The 18,932-nt window shown below is 55.8% G+C and overlaps 6 protein-coding genes across 6 annotated transcripts; 3 read left to right on the top strand and 3 right to left on the bottom strand.

Moving 5' to 3' along the window:
• Positions 1-42: 42 nt before the first annotated feature.
• Positions 43-2,740, bottom strand: TRIREDRAFT_123368 (glycoside hydrolase family 13; the record flags this gene model as incomplete). Its single annotated transcript, XM_006967981.1, has 8 exons — positions 43-200; positions 283-913; positions 981-1,316; positions 1,388-2,079; positions 2,147-2,259; positions 2,319-2,418; positions 2,509-2,633; positions 2,695-2,740. The coding sequence occupies 8 exons, from the start codon at positions 2,738-2,740 to the stop codon at positions 168-170; spliced, it is 2,076 nt and encodes a 691-aa protein (XP_006968043.1). The 3' UTR covers positions 43-167.
• A 5,520-nt stretch (positions 2,741-8,260) lies between these two features.
• On the top strand, positions 8,261-10,107 carry TRIREDRAFT_27020 (uncharacterized protein; the record flags this gene model as incomplete). Its single annotated transcript, XM_006967898.1, has 4 exons — positions 8,261-8,799; positions 8,869-9,159; positions 9,228-9,463; positions 9,539-10,107. Coding segments are annotated over 4 exons (1,635 nt in total), but the record flags the coding sequence as incomplete, so codon positions are not given.
• A 390-nt stretch (positions 10,108-10,497) lies between these two features.
• Positions 10,498-11,505, bottom strand: TRIREDRAFT_110525 (GTP-binding protein; the record flags this gene model as incomplete). Its single annotated transcript, XM_006967980.1, has 1 exon — positions 10,498-11,505. The coding sequence occupies one exon, from the start codon at positions 11,503-11,505 to the stop codon at positions 10,498-10,500; it is 1,008 nt and encodes a 335-aa protein (XP_006968042.1).
• A 784-nt stretch (positions 11,506-12,289) lies between these two features.
• TRIREDRAFT_110524 (uncharacterized protein) lies at positions 12,290-12,947 on the top strand (the record flags this gene model as incomplete). Its single annotated transcript, XM_006968044.1, has 2 exons — positions 12,290-12,569; positions 12,634-12,947. The coding sequence occupies 2 exons, from the start codon at positions 12,290-12,292 to the stop codon at positions 12,945-12,947; spliced, it is 594 nt and encodes a 197-aa protein (XP_006968106.1).
• Positions 12,948-14,764: 1,817 nt separating this feature from the next.
• TRIREDRAFT_110523 (uncharacterized protein) lies at positions 14,765-15,415 on the top strand (the record flags this gene model as incomplete). Its single annotated transcript, XM_006968043.1, has 1 exon — positions 14,765-15,415. The coding sequence occupies one exon, from the start codon at positions 14,765-14,767 to the stop codon at positions 15,413-15,415; it is 651 nt and encodes a 216-aa protein (XP_006968105.1).
• Positions 15,416-16,091: 676 nt separating this feature from the next.
• On the bottom strand, positions 16,092-18,314 carry TRIREDRAFT_67108 (uncharacterized protein; the record flags this gene model as incomplete). Its single annotated transcript, XM_006967979.1, has 1 exon — positions 16,092-18,314. One exon carries the CDS (start codon positions 18,312-18,314, stop codon positions 16,092-16,094), a length of 2,223 nt encoding a protein of 740 aa, XP_006968041.1.
• Positions 18,315-18,932: the final 618 nt, after the last annotated feature.

Raw genomic sequence — 18,932 nt, 5'->3', positions numbered from 1 at the left:
TTACTTGTAGCTCATCAAGGTAAAAGCATAATTAACGCCATACATTCAAATGGCCTCAACTTTTATTGGCATCGCTCGATGTTATATGATCAAAATGACAGCTACCTAGCAACATCATCACATAAACTCATACATCACTACCTTGCTTGGGCATCACTGCTCGAATATCACTGAGTTGCCGGGCTCTCCAGCGCCAAGACCTAGTCACATCCATATTAGTTTCTCGTCTTTTGCAGGAATGTTTGTAGATTGAGGGGCGAAGCCTTTGGGGGAAAAACTTACCAAAGCGGTTCGGCAAGGAATATAGATATGCGTCCAGTTCTTCCTTCCATTCCACTCCATGGGCGTTGTGAAGAAGCGAGTCTCCTCGTCGACTCTGTTATGGCCTCCGACCTCTTCCGAGTCACTGTTGAGGACAATCTTGTAGGTTCCCGGCACTTCGATTCCGATGCGGTAGTCGCTGAAGCTTCGGTGTGTGTGGAAGTTGAAAACGAACACGAGTCCCGCCCTCTCAAACACAATCACCTTGTCGCCTTCGTGCTTCAGCGAGATGTAGGCCTGGGGCGCATGTAGCCAGCCATACTTGGCTTCGCAGTGGTTCATCAACTTGTCAAAGTTGTTCAAGAACTTGTAGCGGAGCAGAGGGTCTTCCGTGAGGTTGAACTGGCGACGGGCATACCAGAAGGAGTTGTTGTTGCCGGCTCGAGGGAAGTCCAGCCACTCGGGATGGCCGAATTCGTTGCCCTCAAAGTTGAGATAACCCTCTCCGCCCAGTCCGTGGGTGAGCAGTCGGATCATCTTGTGCAGCGCCATGCCGCGGTCAATCACTGGAGTTAGTGGTGACAGGGTCGACATGTTGGTGTACAATTCGGCATCACATAGGTGCATCATCAGTGTCTTGTCTCCGACAAGTCTAAGCACGGCAACCAGTTAGCCACAGTCAGCCCCATCGTGATTGTCAGGGTGGATGGAGCACGTACGCTTGATCGTGACTCTCGCAGTATGCAATCGTCTTTTCACCATGGCGTCTGTTGGTCAAGGTGAAGCAGATATTGGCAAGATCCCAATCCTCATCCTTCTTCTCCTTGAGAATCTTGATCCACATGTCCGGAATGGCCATGGCAAGCCGATAGTCGAATCCGATGCCACCAAGGGATAGCGGGAGGCACAGCGCTGGCATACCCGACACGTCTTCCGCGACAGTGACGCACTCGGGATAAAGCGAGTGCAACATCTCGTTGGCAACCATCAGATAGACGACAGCTTCTTCATCAACGTCGAATCCAAAGTATTCGTGATAACCTCCAGAGAAGCCGCTAATATCATCAGTTAGTCGAGATCAATTAGATCTTCATTCAATCGAGGCAGAGTGTTAAGATTGACGTACGTTCCAATTCCATGGTGCTTGTAGAGCATGCTGGTGACGCCATCGAAGCGGAAGCCATCAAAGTGGTACTCATCCATCCAGAAGCGGAGGTTGCTCAGGAGGAACCGCATGACCTCGTGATGGCCGTAGTTGAAGAGTCTGCTGTCCCAAAGGTCGTGATTGCCCTTTCCTCCGCTGTGAAAGTACTGATGGTCAGTCCCGTCGAACTGGTTGAGGCCGTCGAGTACGTTCTTTGACGCATGGCTGTGGACCACATCCAGGAGCACGACGATGCCCATCTGGTGGGCGGTATCGACGAGCCTCTTCAAACCCTCGGGGGTTCCGTATCGGCTGCTGGCGGCGAAGAAGCTGTTCACTTGATATCCAAAACTAGCATAGTAGGCGTGTTCCATGATGGCCATGAGCTGAATAGCATTGTAGCCAAGGTCCTTGATCCTGGGGAGCACATTGTCTGTGAACTCGTCGTAAGTGGTGACGCGCTGCTCTGGAGACGAGATTCCGACGTGGGCTTCGTAGATGCGAATGCTCTGCGGCTTCTGCGGTCGTGGATGCTTGAAGGCGTACTTGTCTGACGGCTCTGGGCTCCAGAACCGAGCATCGTATGCCGGGGAGACGGAGAGGTCTTGCGTTACATATTTGGCCCAGGCCGGAAGGCGATCGACTCTGCTGCCTCCGGGAAGAACAAGAGAGATCTATCAGTATTAGCACGCATGTTTCCCGTTTCGGCGGCACCAGGGGTGTTTTTGTCACAAGACCTACCTTGACTTTGGAGTTATGGGGTATCGCCTTCTCCTTACCCTTGGCGGGGACCACAATCTCAAACACTCCGTATGCATTCTTCTTCATTGGATGGGATTCATAGTTCCAACCGTCTATGCTTTGTGTCAATCGAGCCCGTAGCCTATAGGTAAGCATGGGGATAGAATCTCACTGAAATCTCCAACAAGATACGCCTGTTCGGCATTGGGCGCCCACTCGCGATAGGTGACATTGTTCTTCTCATCCACGTTGAAGCCAAAGATCTCAGTGCCCTGTCAAGGCAATGGTTAGCATATCAGTAGACTTGGGAATGCCCAAGGAAGACAAGCAGCATGCTAAGAAGCAACATGGCATTCCCGTACCTTGGAAAACTTCTCAAAGCCACCTTCGGTGTCGTTTATACGCTTGATCCAATCCTGAGCTTTCGAGTACCGTCGCTTCAAGGCGTCGCTGAACGGGGCCAGCCAGGGGTCCAGCTGGATGACACCTGCAGCTCGAGTTAGAAGGAGACGATACTATGAACCATAAATTGGTTTGCCATCGCGAACCTGTGCCATCCTGGGGGATTTTCTGCTCGTCCTGAGAAGCTGCCATGGTGCACAAGTGCTGGAGCGCGGGGGGGCGGGGTAGCTGCGATGAGAGCTTGGGGATTGAGTTGCTTGAACAACGAAGGGCAAGCTATGAGAGATATATAGGAGAGGTATATCGTATATGGCGGGTTGATATGGTGGATGCTGTCGAATTTCGTTGCAAATTAAATGCGCAGCTGCGGCAATTGTTGGCAAATGGGAGTGTAGATGGGACAGATAGGGAGGTTGCAGCAACAACTCGCGGCGAGCGTCTCTTGGGAGCTTGCAGCTTCAGCTTGGGGGTACCGGGCACGTTACTTGTACCTTATGCAAGAGCTTTAGCAGCGGAGGGGGATCGAAAGCAAGCAAGTACTCATGTACATAAGGCAGCAAGCAAGCAAGCAGTAAGGTACCAACTCCAATAACTGGGCACTAGCCTACTACTGCCTAAGAGAGTTGGTAGGTTGCAGTAGGGCACTGTTAGTCCCTGGGGTAAAGTACCTAGGTAATGAGAACTGCTCCAATTACGAGTATTTTGTGCTAGGCTGGTTCTTGCAAACCACAACTGAAGTCCTGCTACGCCTCAATTGCCACCTTCCATTGCCAACAGCACCTTTGAATTGCCTGCCCGAAAGGAAACTGTATTCATTACTAATTCATTACTGGATATCTCTAATTTACCTATCCCTACCTAGTTATTAATCTTAAACATCTTCCTCAGGCTGTTGAACTTCTTTCGCTTAGGTTCTTGCAATAAAGGATTAGCGTGGTTCGCGTCTGAGCTGCCTCCGTAATGCGGGAGCTCATGCGGTTGGCGGGGTTCTGACGTCAGGTCGTCCGCGACGTTTGCTGCGGATCGCCTTCCACTGTCGCCTGCCGGTGACGTCATCGAAGCTTCACGAGCCTCGCCGTTGGTGTTCTGCAGAGGCCAGCCTGCTGCTCCTGTGTCTTGTTCGTGATGCTGCACTATGACATTATGACCGCCGGCGGCGTCATCCGTCTTCCTGCGCCGGAGCGTGGAGATGAGCCCCTGGCGGCGAGACGAAGCGCTCGCTGAGGCTGCCTTGCTTCCTTGGCCGGACAGCTGATCCGGAGGCAACTGTGCGTTGCCGTCGTCCCGGAATCCGTCACCTCTAAGTCTTTCTGCGTCGTGTCTAGACGTGAAGCCGGCGTTGGCACTAGAGCCGAGATCAGGGGGGCTGTTCCGGGTGTATTTATGAAAGATAGAATGCCTTAACCTCGAATGAGCCGGCTCGTGTTCATCGCCGATGAGAGAGCCGTCCGTCAGCGGAGTCGTGTTTGCAAAGTCGTCATCGCTTGAGTCGGATAGATGATCACCATAGGTCCGATGCTCGTCTTTTCTCAGCGAAAACCGGCTAGTGTATGGCTCGACTGAGCTGTGGCGAGCGGACCGATGACTTTGACTCTCAAACAGCGACCGCGAGGGAGCAGCTGACGTGACTGAGGAACGCTTCGTATGTGACGTGGTAGGGGACAGCGAACGTAGTGTCAAGCGCTTCCTGCCTGTCGGGCCAGGCAGCGATGACTTGGACTCGAAAGAGTTGCTTCTCATCGATGTTCTGAACCCCTGACGAGGGCTGCCAACAGACCTGCTTCGCACGAAACTGCTCTCACTGGAGTCGGATCCTCGACGCCTCAGTGTGGATCTGGCAATCATGGTCGTCGCGGGCTCAATGATTGGGCCATGCGTTGGGTGCTCCTCCTGACGCCTCTGGCGGAGATCGGCCACGGACTTCGGCCGAGTGACTGGGCTTCGAGACTCGTCATCGAAGTGCCTTTGGTCAATACTCACAGATCGTTTCGGTTGCGCTAGTTTCTGCAACCTGCGTCCCATTGCCATGCCACTGCGTGCCGCGGTAGTTGATTGCTGTACGGAGCCATAGTTCCTCTGGGCATCTGTCACGGCGAAATCAGTCTGTTTGAGGGGCTGACCCCCCTTCTTCAGCTCCGTCGTGCCCTTCTTTGCCTGGAGTTGACGTCCATCGGCCGCGATACTTGATCTTGAGCCGGTAAGGCCCGTGGGACGAGTTTGTGAGGCTACCGACGCTTGCATTGTTTCTCCAAGCGATGCTGGGTCAGCTCCCGCCAAATGCTCCCGCTGGAGTTGACGAATCTGACTTCTCTGTACTGAAGTCAGGGGATACTCTGAAATGTCTCCTAAAGACTTGGATTCCTTGGCTGGCGAACGCTCTCGTACGGCATCATCGTCCCCCTCCATAAGGGCCTCAAGCTCGAGTCGGCGCCTCTCTTCGGAGGTAAGGCTCTTCCAGTAGGCTTTTGTCCTCTCCCAGTCGTCAGATGATTGGAAAGAGCCACTGACGACACCATCCAATGCCTTCGTATCCTGACTTGAACTGAAGCTGGTTTTGTTGCCGCCGGCACTCGCCACTGGGGAGCTGACCAGTGCAGCATCGAGAGACATAAAACCGTCTTCTCCAACTTCAGAGAGGTCCTCGTATGCGTCGCTGTAGATGCTATCCATGTCTGACTCGTCACTCCCTTGACTGTCATTTGCCGGGCGATCTTGAGTTTCGGCATCATGCCCTGAAGCTTGTGATATTCCAGGCGTCAGAGACCTGCTTGTGCTGTCCATAACGACTCCGGAAACCTCGTCGTCAAGGGGAAAGCTGCCTGGAAGAGGACTTGGTTCAGCCACAGGTGCGACTTCGCCATCTGTTGCCTGGGGATTCGGATTTGAAACCGGGCCGCCCAACAAGGAGCCATTAGCTGTCTTTGAGAGCACCTTCGAGGCTTCGCTGGGGGACGAGTCAGGGAGCGGTTTCGCATCCGACGACAGAGCTTTCGATGCTTTCTTGACCCTGGTCTGTTCTGTGCCAGTGGGTACGTCTTCGAAAAGCTCATCATCCGAGCTAAGCAACTCTTCACTCTCCTGCCCGAGACTCTCAGTAGATGCAACGATAGCAGGCAATGGCTCCCGGAACTTGGAGATGTTGGCTACGTTTCTTGATGCCTGCCCTCGATTATGATGCATTGGCTTGACCTCGACGGGCGTCGGGACATCGTTATGGGTGACGAAAGAAACGGAATGGGAACTGGGCGGCTGCTGTGACGGGGGGGAAAGCGATCGCTCACGCGGACGAACAAGCTGCCGCTCCTCGGGCTCCTTCCCCTTCTTGTCGCGTATACTTCCAAACAGAGGAAGTGCTGGTCGTGGAGACATGAGCTCATCTTGTTGCAGTAAGGATGCCTTGTTCCCTTTCAGCCCTTCAAAGGAACTCTGTAGGTTGTGTCTCGCTTGAAGGTTGTGCCCCGCTGCAGAGCCTACTTCCTCAGCCGTGCCAGGCTCAGCGACCACAATTGTACCGTTGTCATTCCAGCTTACCCTTGCGCCCTTCCTATGAGCTGGTGTGAGATCCTCTTTGTGAGCTTGAGAAGTACCAGTGACCGACAACTCCGAGTTCTCATGATGGGCTCCTTTACCGGAAACGGCGGATTTCAACGCAGACTTTCTCGGCGACAGAGATCGGGGAGGAGGTTCATGCTTGACCACTAAGCGATCGGTTGATGCTGCAAAATGAGCTGATCGCACAGACGCCTCTGATGAGCCAGATCCAGCGTATGAGAAGGGCGGTTCGGCCTTGGCATTGCTCCACTTAAGAGAACCTGACTTTAAATTCGACTCTGTCAAAGGTTTCTGGGGCTCATCATGGGAAGCGTTCTGGTTGTGCCATTGCGAAAAGCTTTCGGTCTCAGAGGCCTCCTCTTGAGGTAGTGTTTCCGTTACTGGTGCCGGCGTTGGAATGTTGAAGCTTGAGGATGCAGTGGGGCTTGTCCTACCGATGGGCACGTCAGGGGTATGGCGCTGGCCAGTGTGTGTCGATGAAGGTTCCTGCTGGAGGTCATCGGATATCTTTGGTCTCGCTTCAACGGTTGGTTCTTGCGGCATGTGGCGCTGTTTGACAGGCTTTGGTGCTTTCGCTTTCTCTGCCGTTGTCGCAGCGGTCTCATCGACTTGATGGCTTGCTTGCACCAACGAAGCCCTTGGCACCATTCTCCTTGAATTGGGGTCATAGACCAGGTCGGGCTCGACCGTCGTTTGCGGATCACTCGACGTCATTTTTGGACGAGGATAAGAGAAGTTGATGGAGGAATTGACGCTTCCAGAGCGAGACTCTGGCAGCTCCGGCGTCACCTTCCGCGCCGACTCCGTCCTCCTGTCTTGGTACGCATGCTGGGTCGCGGGCCCAAACCAGGCTCCCTGTTGCTGATGGGCTGCTGACTTCTGGCTTGCCGTTTGAAAGTTCTGGGTTCGGAGAGGGCTCGCTGCGGTTCTGGTGGCGGGAATGCTGGGAACCGGAGGCACGTCCTGCCTCCCGAGAGGCGTGCGGCCGCCCGGCGACGGGGACCGAAATGTTCGTTCGCTCATGGAGCCCACGCTAGGGCTCCTCTGCAGCTTACCCTTGCCTCGATCGCGACCGGCAGGGGAGGACAGCGACGAGGCCCGTCGTTGCACTCTCTTTGAGGGGACTTCAGCAACGTTTGTCGGCGGACTTGATTGCGCTCGCAAGGCGGCTGCTGCGGCCGCCGAGGACAATGAAGGCTGGGCTGTCGAGTGGCCGCGCATGAAGGCGGATGCGGCGGCCGTGGCGGCCGTGGGATCGGCGGTTTCCTTCGTCAGAGGCTGAAAGAGAATGTTAGCTGTCTGGCCCAACGATGTCGCACAGATGTCTCCCAGGGCTATGGAGCTATGGATAGACTGTGGCCCTGACGGTTTCTGCCCAAAGCGATGCCTGACTGCCAAAGCGACTGTAGGCGCAGCTTGCGACAGACCTCTGAACGCTTACCTGGACCGAGTGAGCGCGTCGTCGCGACATCTTAAATATGGTGGACATCGTGGGCTGCGCCTCCACAGCATGCACTCACGCACGGCTGCCGGACCATGTACCTTCAAGCGAACGACCCGAAAAGTGAATCACGACAGAAAATGGACAATGAAATAAGAACCAAAAAAAGGGCGGAAAAGAATGATTCAAATAAGGATATTTTTCATAAGCTGAGAGATGCTGACAGGGAAAACGTACGCAATACATCATCCAACGCGAATGAGGGTGTGGAGTCGGCGGCGCCATTGGGCCAAGCGCTAAGGTACCAGATCGAGCTCCTAATTTGCTAGCACCGAGCAGGTAGCTGCGCGCTAGGCCGGATCCAGCCCGCCGGCCGCATTGCCAAAGTCGGCTCTCACCTTGGCTGCCAGACTTTCTTCAAAACGGCCCTCTTTTGCTCTCTGCTCTCTGCCCTCTGCCCTCTGCCCTCTGCCTGCTCTGCTGCCGAATGATTATGTGCGACTTGCTTTTCGCTCTCCGGCCCTCCCACTACCGTACTAAGTTGTTCTTACTACCCAGACGCCCCGTCCTCCGACCACCTCGCACCTGGATGCTAGACATTTCGGCCGCACTTGTTTTGCCCTTCGTTTTTCCGCCCGCACCGCGTATATCCTCCTCCTCCTCATCGTCCCTCCTCTCCTCCCCTCCGGTGCTTGCAGTACTCTTCAATGGCACCGCCCTCGCCACGACGATCCTCCAGAGCTCGCACATTGGCTTCGCACTCCCAGCAGTCTCTCTCGACCACCAATTTCACCCGTCTCGAGCGCCATACCAGATCCCTCAACCGACCCCAGTCGGGCAAGTCGACGCCTAGCGCATCCGTCTCGTCAGATCCGCTCGACGACATTGACGACACACTGCTTGGCCGCAGGCGGAAGCGCGGCCACGACGAAGAGCAATACAAGGGCTTGCGGGGCGACGCTCTAGACATGTCCAACGACCCGGATTCTCTGCAGGAGGAGGAGGACGAGGCGGTCCGGTGCATATGTGGCTGCGAAGATTATCCCGGCCGCCCTCCCGTTGACGGTTCCGACGCCCAGTTTCTCGCTTCAATCGAGCTGAGTGAGGACGTCACCGGGTTTTTCGTGCAGTGCGACATTTGCAAAGTGTGGCAGCACGGAGCATGCGTCGGCATCTTCAGCGCGGAGAGCTCACCCGACGAATACTTTTGCGAACAGTGTCGGAAAGACCTTCACAAAATCCACACAGCAGTCAACGGGTGAGCCAGGTCTTTCTTCTTCTCTTCTTTCTCGCACAAAGCACTAACGGGATCTCGTCTCCCATTCAGACAAAAATACTCCAAATATCTGCCTCTGAGTCGGCCTGCGAGGACTGCGTCTCGGGCTACGTCCATAGCCAAAGATGGTGCTCGGTCGCCGAGGCTGGGCAGTTCCAAGTCAGGTCGGTCTCAGTCGACCTCGCAAATATCGAAGCGACGATCCACCATGAACAGTCGCGACGCTGCTTATGACGATGAACAACTACGACGGGCCATTGAAGCGAGCAAAGAAGAAGTGGCTCAGGACGGGGCAGAGAGCATCACCAGACGCACAAAACGTGGCCGCAGCAATAGTGAAGAGTTGGTGATACCCTGACTGATACAGATGCACCTACACATGTTGGACCTTGGCTAACGTTGATTTCTAGAAACAACGTCGCCATTAAGAGGCAACGCACAAACTCTCAGAGCCCTTCGCCCCCGCCAAAGCCAATAGACGCCCTTAGCCGCGAAAACACGGATGACGAGAGCAATGGTCGGAGTGGCCTGAAACGATCGCGCGTCTACAAAGGCACGGACAAGTCAGACAAAGAGGAGAAGGATCGCCTGCGACAAGAAAGTGCAAACAAGCGGAAGGGGCGGGCCGATAGGCGACGAACTGAAGGTGAGTCGTGACTTTGGAACGGCGAGGCGCGATGTACCTAGACACTGACAATCGCAGATTCCGATGTATCGGAAGAAATCAACCCCCCGTCTTCTAAGGCGGCTCCCGCCACGAAAAGTGCCGAACCGACGACCACGGCGGAACCTGCACCGCTCCCATCCCCTGTCCCCGGAACCCCTCCTGCGTCCAACTCTTCCACCGCAAACGCCCCCAAACGGAGCTCGCGGAGTAATCACAGAAAGGGCAAAGGGAAGAATCAATACACAAAGGATCGAAATACAGAGATGGAACACTCGCCCGCACGATCAGTATCCCGAGACAACAACGCTACTTCATCCAGCCACGCGAAGAATACTAGCGATCACAAGAGCAGCTCAAAGGCCAAATTAGGGATTGCCGGTAGGATGAGCATGCTGGATATGAAGCGGCGGGTAGCCGCCATCATGGATTTCATCTCCCGGACGCAAGTCGATCTGGCGGCTGAGGCGACGTTGGACCGCAGCAACAACTCTACGGATCTTGACTCTCACGACACTACTGCTTCCCCAGCAGAGACACCAATGTCCAGGGACTTCAAAGACCTGACCTGCATCGAGATGATGGACGTTCTTACACGAGATATGGTCAAGTGGCAGAACCAATACGCGTGATGCCGGGCATAGTCTTCCCATGCTCGCGGCTCACGCATCTGCATGTGTCTATTTTCTTCTATGGAATACCCAAGCTGTGTGTTATTGTTCTATATTGGTTTCACAGAGCGGCGTTTGGTGGTGTTCGGCTTGGCTTCGGGGGGTTTTCTTTTATGGTTCAGGCGTTTTGAGATCTTTTAGCCTTCAGAGGCTTCATGACAGGACGGAAGGGAGTTGTGATGCTGCTAGATCGCACTGCCCAGGATCAATCTGATGCAAATCTACCACGATATGAACCCATGCCCTTACGGTTTCGTTTGCAGAAATAATGTCGTCTGACACAAGCACTGAGCTGAAGCCCGGCTTGACGTGGAGAGCGTCGGGTGCCCTAGACTTGTGTCGATTCTATGCGCTGTCCTCTTTCCGTTGCTCTTTCCATGCCTTCTTGCCCTGGTTCAGACTCAGCGGAGGGTTTGCTGCCGTCATTTCATGGCGTCGAAGGGCGTCTTCAGAGAGGTCATCCAGCACATATCTGCCGAGTTTACCTTTCCGCCACTCGGACAAGACTCTGGCCGCCGACTCTCCCATGTCTGGGACGCCGCCGGCCTTTAGCTTGCCATCCCGCTTGGCCACAGCGGCCAGGAACTCCTCAATGTCGTTTGTGGGATCGCAGTACCGATTGTAGATTTGCGGATCCCAGAGGTTCATCTTGTAGAGCAGGTAGTCTGCCAAGATCTCGTCTGCAATGAGCCCCTTCTTGATGCCCTGCACAAGAGAAATCTTCATCATGGTCTCGCCGTCTTCAACGTACGGGACAAAGACTCCTGGCGAATCGAGCACGTAGACGCCGGCGCCGACACCGCCTCTCTCTTCCGGCTCGACCACGCGCACGCTTGTCCCAATCTTGCGGGTGACGCCCGCTTGGTCGCCCGTCTTGGCTACCTTGTTCGTCCGCCCCGTCGTCCCGGAGCTTCTGAGGGCGTTTAGCAGTGTACTCTTACCGACGTTTGGCATGCCCACTATCAGCGCACACAGGCCGGTGATGGAGTCGACATCTTGGGCCGTCTCTTTCAGCCGCTTGAGCAGAGACGCCGTGGATGCCGGATGGTTCTTGTCCCAGAACAAGGCGCCGCGGCCGTGCAGCTTGTGCAGAAACTGCCGAGCCCCGGGGCTGTCGCCGCCGAGGTCATGCTTCGTATAGACGATGAGCTTCGGGCGGCCGGCAACCGCCTTTTCGAGAATGGGGTTGTGGGTGGACAGAGGCAGTCGATAGTCGCGGCACTCGATGACGAGCGAGATCCTCGAGAGGACCGTCTTGAGCTTGCTGACGGCGGCCTGGTGATGGCCCAGGAAGTAGGACTTTGGGATGGACGACGGAACGGCAAATGAACGGCGGGGGACAAAATGTGCCATTCCGAGGACCGACGGGCTGCTATGCATGAGGTTTCATGGTCTGCGGACGCAATTGGTCTGAGGAGGAAAAAGTTCTGTTAGTTTGACGTACGACATTGCGGAGCTCACGTCGTATTGCGGAGACACTTCAAGCTGCATTACGGAGTCTATACCTAGAGTACCTTAGCCGAGGATGCCCTGTCATGTGTACATAGCAAGTGCCTTATCATCGACTGCCAACTTTTCGTCCTTCATCCTTCAATAAGGTGCATGCTGTTGCGCTCAAAAAGTATGTAGAAATTAGTACTCGCTTCTAATAGAATCATGTATAATTTTTGTGTCATAGTGCGTATATATATATACCTACCTAGTAGTCATTTTCTATAAGTTTTTCTTTATAGATCCAAGGATAGTACTACCTAGTACTCCCTAATATCATCCTGTCTCACTCTTTCATACAGGTCAGATAGGTAGTAGGTACCTACCTACCAAAAGCTAAGAATTGCTAGCCAAATTAGTCTGTACTACTACCTTTTTAAACGGGCCGTGCTGCCATCGCCGTTGGGGGAGATTTGACCTGCTAGCCCGTCTGCCCGTTGCTGCGAGTACGAGGTACAGCCTAGCTTCAGAGCATGTACTCCAGCATATAGGGGGCTTCGTTGTCCGGGACCTCGATTTGCCAGGGTCTGCTTCTGTTCCTCGTCAGCGATGATCTGCACGGAGCATCATCCATCGACTGGCAGGTCTCGGGCCTCCTCCATTCCCCATCGCCACCAGAGGACCGAATAGCCTCGCGACAGCAACCATGTCTTCGCAGCAGAAGAAGAGCGCGGCCGGCGCGCGCTTCGAGCTGCTGCCCGCGCTCAAGCTGGATTTTGGCAGCATCACCGACGGCACCGACATTCCTCCACCGCCGGAGTCTCCGCTCGAGCCGACGTACACGCCGTCCAAGACGTCCGACGGCAGCAACGCGAGCACCGAGGCCAAAGAGCCGACGTCGACGACAACGACGCACGAGAACAAGGCTGGCCCGCGGAGCCTCGCCGACAACGCGCCGCCCAGTCCTGCCGCGTCCGGCCACCAGGGTACCGTCTGCCAATGACTGCGTTTCTTGTCTTGCGCCTTCTAATCATGACCAAAACCCAACAGACAGCATAGCCCACGAGAGTGCGCGCCACGTCGCCAACGTATATCGTCCGGCCAGCCGAGGCGCGGCCAGCGCTGCCAGCGCCGCGGACTCTGAGAAAACGAAGCGGGCGAGCGGCTGGTTCAAGCGTCTGAGATCGGGAGACACGCAGTCGAGGAGACGGTCGAGTCTCTTGAGCCTCGAGCAAACAAATGCAAACGTACCAACAGCGCCCAAGCTGACTCCTGCTAAACCACCCCCCAAGATTCCCAACCTAGTACACCTCGAGAGCGAAAGCAGCAGTTTCGGATCAGATCTGTTCGACCACATCAAATAGTGGAAAGCTGATATTACCACTCCCCGCAGAAGAAAACACTTGATGGAACAATCGTCTGATCGTGGGCCTGTTGGAATAAGAAAGAACACACAAAGCTATATAATTTTCCAGGATTTGAGGTCTCTCCTCCATCAGAGGAACATCCAGTTGCCTTAGGTCTTATTTACTTAGAATTTAATACTGCATTCACCACCTGCCGATTACTCCGTCAGCACCTACGGAGCGTACCTTATCCGCTATCTCCCTCTGCCATAGCAGGCACTAATCGCAATCAATTATCGTACTATGTACTAGTATGTACTGCCGAGCTACTATGAAACCAGTTTAGGCGGATCTCGCTGGTGTGGGTTTATCCAGAGCCACTTAATCTTGCTTCCATCCTGCTCAATCGCCCTACATACATGTGGCCGGATTTTAGATCCTCCGGTCTGTTTTTGACATGCCGATCGAAGCAAACAATCGCTCCGGATTTCGCCCGTACCTTATTGTAAGCAAACAAAATCCTGTCGCCGTATCAGATCACTTTTGCTTCGTTTGTCGTCGACCCGGCATATTATTATGGACCGCGAGCGAGATGGTCGGAGTCGAAGGTAAGAGAGCAAAACCCCCTGCACACGATCGATCCGTCCGCTTTCCGCCTCTGAACTGCAACTGCCTATGCCTTTTGTTATCCGATCGCGCGTGGATGGATGCATTAGAGGAGGCGGAAATGCGGCGGCATCCTCCTAATCCCTACAGGCCGGGCTGCTCTTGCTACTCTGCCTGGACGAATCCGTGTCGAAATAATGGCTAACAATTGCAGGTACGACGACGGCGAGGTGGTGAGGTACGGTGCTGGGGAGTCGTGGAGGCCGACACCGCGAGAGCGATCGCCTAGAAGGCCGAGAAGCCCCGTTAGAGACAGAGCCAGAAGCCCGCCGCGGACTAGAAGTCCTCGCCCTCGAAGCCCCATCATTCCAGGATCAGATAGCTACGTGCCTGGAAGATATCCCCCGCGACGGCGTTCCCGCAGCATCGGCGATCGATACCGACGCGAACGATCCAGAGACCGCGAAAGCCCTCGCCGACGCGAGAGGAGTCGATCCCCCATCAGGCGATCCCCCTTGCCCCGCCGGAGCCCGCTTCGACGAGAGTCGCCGCCCAGAGAGAACAGATATGAGAGGCCAAGGTCGCCACGGCGAGACTGGGAGCGCGACAGGCCGCGGGACTTGGACCGTGAGCGTGAGCGGGACTGGGATCGCGAGAGAAACGAAAGGCCCCGGGTTCGAGACTGGGAGCGCGACACCGAAAGGCGGGACGAGAGGTATGTGCTGGCTAATGAAGCTTTGCCACAAACCAAACCAGCTCAAAGCCTCTACAGACGGTCTCGCTCTCCTTTCTCCCGAGATCGCCGCCGCGAGAGAAGCCCCCCACCCGGCAAGACGACGCCTCTTGCTGCAAGGGGTGCCGCTTACCGGCCACGCTCCAGGTCGCCTAACCGACGAGATGACAGGTTTCAGCCGTTCAAGCGACAGTCACCACCGCGGGACCTTGGACCAACAACCATCATTCCATCGCGACCGGCTTCAGAGCGAGCGGATTCCCAGTCGCAATCCCAGTCTGCAAAGACTCGCTCACCCGTTACATTAGAGGGTTCTCCCGCGCATGCCGATGCCGCTGCCGTGACACCATCGCCTGCTGTAAAGGACACACAGCGCTCTTCTACCGGACACGAGCCAGTCTCGGGCCCATCCAGATCGCCACCGCGCGGCCCTGCAGCGTTGCGGGCACCGCCCAGTGGTCCTGCAGCTGCTCGAGCGCCTTCAACTGCCACAAACATGCCCGCTCCGCAAATTCAGAGAATTCCACAGACGCCGAGTGCCGCCGCGCCGCACAGACCAGATACCACGAGCCCGACGAACCCACCGGCGGGACCTCGAGGCTACGTTCCTCCCCCCAGGGGTTCCTCCTTTGCGCCTCGCGGTGGGCGAGGTGGTTGGAACCAGAGCTCGTCTCGTCATATGTCAGGCCAGGCATCGTCAGCAGCCCCGAGCGGCCCTTCCAACATTCCCACCGGTCCGCGGGGCTCTTCTTCAGCCCCCGCAGGCGCGGGATCCGGCTCTGCCCAGCGTCCTTTCAACCCACCAACAGGTCCATCAGCCCAGCATGGCAACGGACCGAGGCATAGCCTCGCGCAGAGCCTGCTAGCAACGATGCCCCCCCTGATTCCGGGCGGGAAGGCGGATCCGAGCATGACGCCGATGCTGCTGGGCGTCACCAAGGAGATTGAGCCTCACTACCGGAAGCTAAGAGACGAGGAGGAAAAGATTCGAGAGGAGCTGCGAATGAAGCAAGAGCGCCTTAGAAGGAGTCTCTACGCTTGGAACAGGCTGGAGCGGGATGCGCGCGCCTGGGAGATGAGGAGCGACCTCAGCGAGAAGAGCATGAAGAATCTGGCGGGCGAAGGGGCTGGCGGTGCCGCCTTTTAACAAGTGACGGGGAGGCCATAACCAACGTCTTGATGAATGGAGTCTACGCTTAATACGAAGGAATTGGGAGCACTCGTCGATGATTCCCTTTGATATTTCACTTTATTTCTCCTTCTTCTCTTTTTCTTCTTTGTATATATCTATGGCTTCGTCACGGATCATGATTGTATATACGTATCTCTAGACCGGCATGATCAGATGCGCTTCTTTATTTCCTTGACTTCCAAGAAAAACCGAAAAGTGCAAGCAGCAATTGCGCGCGCGCGCGCGCACACACACACACACACACCGAGCTTCATTTTGCAACAACCTCCTCTGCCAGTCGCGTGTTGCTCATGGTTTACGGGATTCAGTCTTGGAAACTACCTAGGCTATTCCACGATCAGATCCATAACACAAATCGTGTTAGCCACGACGAGGCAACACCATCTATCAACCTTTGGTGAAGCGCAAGAGAATCCTACGAGGAATCGGCCCTGTTTCCATCTGTGGCCTGTATGGCCTCTATTTGTCCTCCCTGCCCTGTGAAGGGAATCTTTCTAAACCCCGATGCCTATGCGCCAAACCAGGGAAGCATTGCCCTGAACATAATTCTTCCGACTCCCTGTAGTCGGGAAAAAGTAAATGAATCAAGAGAAAAAGGAAATAAGAAAGAAAACAACAAGATGGTATCTCTTTAAAAAGCAATGGTATTGTCATGATCGTCGTCGTCCCCATTCCACTCCTCGCCCGAAGACACGCCGTCATCAGAGACAAAGTCGCTCATGGTGAAGGGCAGCTCCCTGGGCTTCTGGTTGTCAAAGACGATGCTGACAACGTCGCAGAGGCCCTGGATCGCCGGCTCTCCCGCAGCCGAGTCCTGCTGGGCTTCGGAGGCCTCGCTGTCCGAGGGGTATGAGTCGTCAAACTCGTCGTCATCGGTGTCGGGTTCCTTGTACACCGGCCCTCCGAGCCGACGGCGCCGCAGCTTGTGGCCTTTTCTAGAACGGCTGGGCGAGCTGTTGGCGTGCGTCTCGATCCTGCTGCTCCTGCGCAACGGAGAGTCCGACAGAGAGCTTCGCTTCCTTTTGCGCGAGCCGGGTTCCTGGTGAGGAGTGCCTCCGTGCACAATGGTCGCGTATGACTGCGGAGGCTCCGACTCGCGAAGGAATACCCGCTCGACCATGGGCCTCAGCTTGGACCTCAGCGTAGCGCGAGCCTGCCACGGGATATCGAGCATGGTTTTGATTACTAGGTGCCGCAGATTCGGCAGATCCTTGGCCTTGTCCACCAGCGACTGGATGAACATTTCTGCGGTCTCGACTGACCAGTTTCGAATGTGCTCGAGGTCGATGACACGGAGGCTGGCGGGCCAAGTCGGCACCTGGTCCGGGAGGAGGGCAAAGTCGTACATTGGATCCGAATCGTTGACTGAATCGTGGTGTCGAAAATACGACAGGTTCATGCGCAACTCTCGCAGATTGGGGCAGGCTTCTGCCAGAACCGTCAAGAAGGCGAGGTTGAGCGACTGATTATGCATCAGGGTCAGGGCGCGGAGGCATTGGCCATGAGTGAGCAGAAACTGGGCCAGATCTTCAGACTCAATCTCCCAGCAATTGATGAGTTCCAGGTGGCTCAAGTCTTTGGGAAGGAGGGAAAGCAGCTGTTTCGTCATGATCGTAGAGGACTCGAAGACGAGGTGCTTCAGAGACTTGAGCTGGGCGATGGCGTCTGCGACAGCAGTGGTGGCAGCGTAGTTCCTGAGTGACATCCCCAAGTTGTGGCCCTCGTCATCCTCATCATCACCCTCGAGCAGCGAGGGCGCCTGGAAGTTTGTGAAGCTCAGCCGTTTGAGATGATTGAATGCAGGCATTTGGTGAACTCGGACAATGTCGCTAAAGGTGGACACAGGACCGCCCAGAAGCCTCCCGCTCCACTCCCAGCTCCTGAGCATTGTCGGGCCTGTCCGCTTGATGGGAGCATCGGGCCTGTCGGATGGCGCTGCGAGGGCTTGGAGGATATCGTCCGAGTAGTTCCACCTGACGTGCGAGTCGAGCTCCCTATAGGGCGGCTGGTCCTTGGGAGTGTAGAAGATGACCTCCTTGAGGCAGAGCGAGGAGCGGATGATTTGGCAGACGGTACTCTGCGGCACAACGTGGATGTCAATGTGCAGAGACTGGATCATGCAACGATAATCGAGCATGGTCTTTTCGGGAGCGGACTGGAGCAGCGAAGCCAGGCGCTTTGCCTTGGAGGCCTGTCTGAACGTGGGACAGCGGTAGACTGCCGTCAAGGCCGGCTCGCAAAGGGTGCGGCAGGTGGTGGCGGCCTGGAGAAGCCAGCGTGTGTTTGGAGCTTCCGCATCGCCTGCGTCGCGGGCAAACGTGAAGACGCCGACCCAGAACTCGAACGAGAGCCGGGGGTCCGTCCAATCCGGGATGCGGTCCTGAGGGTCCCGGGGCAGCTCGTCCCCGTTCCCGCTTATGCTCTTTGCCGCCGTGAGCCGCCGCTTGCTCGGAGAACTAAAGGTAGCGGCACGAGGGCCGTTGGCCCCAGGCTTGCTCGCTTTCTTCGGAGACGGACGGCTCTGGGGCGGCCTTGCTGGATGCGAGCGCTGCTTTGCTCTGCCGCCATGCCGGGCTGCTGTCCGGGTGCTCCTCCGACGCAAACCAGGCAGTTCGGACGCCTGGCTGAAAAGCGACTCAGACTCGGACGCACTCGACGCAGACTCGGCTTCACTTGGATCATCAGTATCAGAAGAGTCTCGGTAGACAGGCCGCGCTCTTCCGGACTTGGCTGCCGCCCGCGATGCATTTGGGCGAGCGACGGCAGTGGACTGGCGACTTGGGTTTCGCCGAGGGTTCTGGCTGCCCTTGTGGGCTGCGGCACGGTGGCCGGCAGCGCTGCGCGTAAGTGGCATCGTAGCGTCTGGACGCTTGTCTGGTTCACAGAGCTGGTGTGTGCTTGAGCAGCGGCGAGGATGCGCGTTCAGCTGCAGCGGGTGGCGTGGCAAGGCTGTGAGTTCTGAGTAAGGTGATTGTGGTTCTGATTCAGGTTCTGGTTCTGGTCCTGGTTCAAATTGATGGATCAAACCGATAATTCAGAGCAGAGAAAGACATTGGTGATTTCCTGAATGACAGGATGGATGATTGAATCGGATTGTGCGTGAGTCGAGTTGCTAGACGAACAGGCTTGGAGGAGGGAGAGTGAAGCTCGGAAGGGGTCCACCGTTGTCCGGAAGCAATGAATGGCAGGGCCGGACTGGAAGCTGCCAGACGCAGGTGATTGGCACTGTATGTACATGCACAGCCAGCCTTGATCCCACCATGTTAGAGTTTGCTAGGTAGGCATTGGATTACCGTTAAGCCCAGCGCCGGATTGAAGCCTGCTGCAGCGCTTTGAGGAATCGGGACGCGGCTGGTGGTGGTGGTTGATTGATTAGGCGGGTGACTGAAAGAGTTGAACGACAGGCTCGGTAGCGGCAACGTCAACAGTGCGTTAATGCATCCATGGTCTGTAAGGTACTACATGTGCCTGT

This window comes from Trichoderma reesei (assembly GCF_000167675.1).
Source record: "Trichoderma reesei QM6a unplaced genomic scaffold TRIREscaffold_20, whole genome shotgun sequence".
Lineage (NCBI taxonomy): Eukaryota > Fungi > Ascomycota > Sordariomycetes > Hypocreales > Hypocreaceae > Trichoderma > Trichoderma reesei.
This window is presented reverse-complemented; position numbering and strand designations above follow the sequence as displayed.